General features: G+C 41.2%; 1 protein-coding gene across 1 annotated transcript in view; it reads left to right on the top strand.

The window, feature by feature from the left end:
- The window catches only part of ITIH4 (inter-alpha-trypsin inhibitor heavy chain family, member 4), a 19,262-nt gene that overhangs the window by 14,458 nt on the left and 1,499 nt on the right, over positions 1-3,305 (top strand). The window contains exons 16-18 of the mRNA XM_009707709.1: positions 738-851; positions 1,521-1,695; positions 3,006-3,160. Coding sequence (XP_009706011.1) covers positions 738-851; positions 1,521-1,695; positions 3,006-3,160 — 444 coding nt within the window. The remainder of the gene's footprint in view (positions 1-737; positions 852-1,520; positions 1,696-3,005; positions 3,161-3,305) is intronic.

The raw sequence follows: 3,305 nt of genomic DNA on the forward strand, positions 1-3,305 counted from the left end.
GGCTGAGCATGCCGCAGTGGCACAGTCAATCCTAAGAGAAATAGGCACTGGACATTGTGCTTTTTTCCCCCGTTGGAACATCTTGTTGTAAGCAGAGCTCTCTGTAGAAGTCAGTGAAGAGCTCTGCTACAAAGGCTTCTGTCACAGTATTCTTCCTGGTTAATTAGCAGACAAAAATGTTTCATTAAACTCTTCTTACTAATTTAAAGTATTTCAGTTTTCAGGCTAAGAGACAAAACGAGAGCACAACCTCTTGGTAAGTAATACACATACTAGTCCCATTTTAATAATTAATATAACTGTAATGTACAGTTTTTCATACAATAATGTTTTTTCTGACTGCATCAACTCTGTGAAAACCCTTTACCTTTTGCAAACCTTGGCTGATTCTTTCCACCTAAGTGAAAAATATCCCTGTATCCCATGAGAAAGCCTCTCTGGCTTGAGGATATAACCACCAACAGGAATGTAGTACGACAGTTCAGACTCAGCTCTTTTTAAGGGGTCATTGTTCTTAATAAACTCTAAGTTTAAAAATCTGTTGCTTTCATTCATATCAAGATGCTGTGTCTAGGTGTGCTTCTCAATAATTGTTACTGTGTTGATTTTAATCATTCTATTCTATAAAAACTATAATTAATATTTTAGGTATATATAAAGTAATTTTGCTGTACCTGTCCAAAGGGCACAGGCTAGATTTTTCTTTGCATGCTAACATTGTTCTTCTGGCTTTTCAGCCTATGAATATCCACAGCTGCTCTTGCAATTACCCAACCAAAATGAAATCATCTGTTTAAATATTGATGGAAAAGCACAGCCCTCTGTCCACCTGCTGTCAGATCCAGAGCAAGGTGAGTGAGCCAGATTATCCCTGATACCAAGGGCAAGGAGAGTCACTTTGGTCTATGAGAGCAGTCGGTGTCTTTGGGAACAACCCCCTTTTGTGAAGGGCCATATCATACCTGCTGCCTTACAGTCACCAGAGAGGTAGTGGTTAATTTTTCCTTTCTGTTAGGCAATATTAACTTTCACCCTGCAACAATTGAGGGCACTTCTCACAGGTCTGGTTGTGTGTCACCTCCTTCTCCTCCTGCTGTCACACCCATGGTCTTTAAGGTATTCCCCTGCCCAGCCTTTGGGGGCTTTGGAGGATGCAGAGACCTTAAACCCCATGGTCCCTACGTGCTAACAGAAAGACGCACGCTCTTAATGTGCTGCGGTTTTTCTGTGGTCCTGTACTCAGACGAGCTGTGGCCCCAGGTGCAGCAAGTTGTCAGCTGCTCTGATTATGGAGCAGAGCCACCTCTGTGAGAGGAGGCAGCAATGTGGAGGTAAACAGACTCTGGTGACTCCACCACATCCTTGGGGCACGTGGAGCTGAAATCCAGGGTACTGTGCCTCCCAAAACTAGATTTGAGACCCTGAAGTTGTTTCAGCAATAAAGCTGAAGCAGTGTTATTAAAATCACTTGTACCTTAAAAGCACAGTCACTTGACGAATTTGTGTTAATGTTATTAAAGGACTCACTGTGACGGGAAAACTTGGAGAGAGAATAAATCACTTTGTGCAGTTTGAAATTAATTACGTGAATCCCCCCGCACAAATCCACATCTCCACCCATGAGATCATCGTAAGCCACAATAACAAGAGCACTCAGCTGTCATGGACAGAATCAGCCACCTCCACCATCCAGGGGTAAGAAATGTCACCTCATCCTTTCCCAAACTTGCAAATGTATCAGATCTTATTTCATCCAGGCACCCACTTTCACGTTTGCTTCAAGTAAGTGCTTCCAAATGCCCTTATCCTGTGAGTAACTCAACATGAGCAGAAGCAGGGTACCTTTGTAATCCCCCATTTCAAATACGGAGAACAAAAGTGGTTTGATTTTAGTTCTCCATGCCTGCTTAAGAGAATCAAGACAGCTGCACCACCAGCCTGCCTTTCTGCTTTGACGTCAGAGGCAGAACGTTTATCTTCCACAGAAAATGACCCACTGCGGCACATAGCAGCTCCAGTGCCACCGCCTTGCTGGCTGCCACCAGGCACTTTGTGTTCCTCCAGCCACAGAGCGAGTACTGCGAAGTGATGGCTTTGACATTTACTGTCTCTTTTATACATCTGCTGGCTCCACACAGGCTGAAGCTTTCTTTCTCCTCAGTGTTAACAATAACTCACATCTGGACAGCTGACATTTTTTTACGGGAATGCATAAAGTCTTTGAATAGCTGTCTGTAACTGAATGCCCACTGTTGGAGAGAGGGTACTTTAAATGTAGACTTCATTTGTTGGACTAATTAGAGCAAGATCCTTCACTACCACAAGAAATAGCTGAATGTAGCTAGTTCCACCAGCTTTTTTGCATTGCCGGAATAAACCTCCAGGAGGATCTGCTGTTGGTCTGGGGCAGAGAGGACACACAGCACTCCCTCCCCTATAGGCAGTTCTAGGCAATAACAGAAGTCCTAAAACAACTGCTTTCAATTATTTTTGTAATCCAAATGGAGCCAAGAACATGCTGGATTTATTTCTGCAAGCCCACCCGGAGTCAAAATAAAATTAATGGGTTAGAAGAAAGGCAGAATCTGAAAAAACTTGTGAAATATCTAAGAAAAAAGTATTTGACTTGTTCACAAAGTAGATCAATTTTTTTTTCTAGTCTACCTTTTTCGCTCACTAAAAAAAATGAAATTTTTGTTTTCCATTCAAGCATTTCTTGTCATTACAGATAATAAGGGGTTTTCATCAGCAAAAAGTTGTTCTCTGTTGGGGTATTTGCATGTAACCTGATATGGGAGAGATCTGTTGTGCAGTGTAGAGAGAAAAGATACTCTACTTATTATTTTCTAGCTTAAAAATAACGACCAACAGATCATGAAAAATGCAATTGAAAAGAGACAAAGGCAAAAATTAAATTATTTTAATTAATTAATTCATGTCATCTAGTTAAATGCTATTCTTTATTCATGTTCTTCTTGGAAATAATGTTATCATTTACTTCCTAGGCTGACAGTCTCAGTTGAAAAGGAAAGGAGCGTTACAGCATCATTGTCTGATACAGTCACAGTAAAAATTTCCTTTGTAAAGTTTCCAGATGATTTCCTTGGGCTGTATTTCTTGAACACCAACCATTTTTCTGACAAAGTCAGTGGAGTTCTGGGTATGTATCATTACGGATGTATGCAGCAAAGAAGGATGATCTTGTAACTAAGCTCCCAAAATGGGAATATAGTGAGGGTTTTTTTCAGCCACCTCATAAGCCCTTATTCAGATTTTACTTCCCTGGGGCCTGAGCAGATCTCGTG

This window comes from Cariama cristata, unplaced genomic scaffold (genome assembly GCF_000690535.1).
Source record: "Cariama cristata isolate BGI_N322 unplaced genomic scaffold, ASM69053v1 scaffold36419, whole genome shotgun sequence".
Taxonomy (NCBI): Eukaryota; Metazoa; Chordata; class Aves; order Cariamiformes; family Cariamidae; genus Cariama; species Cariama cristata.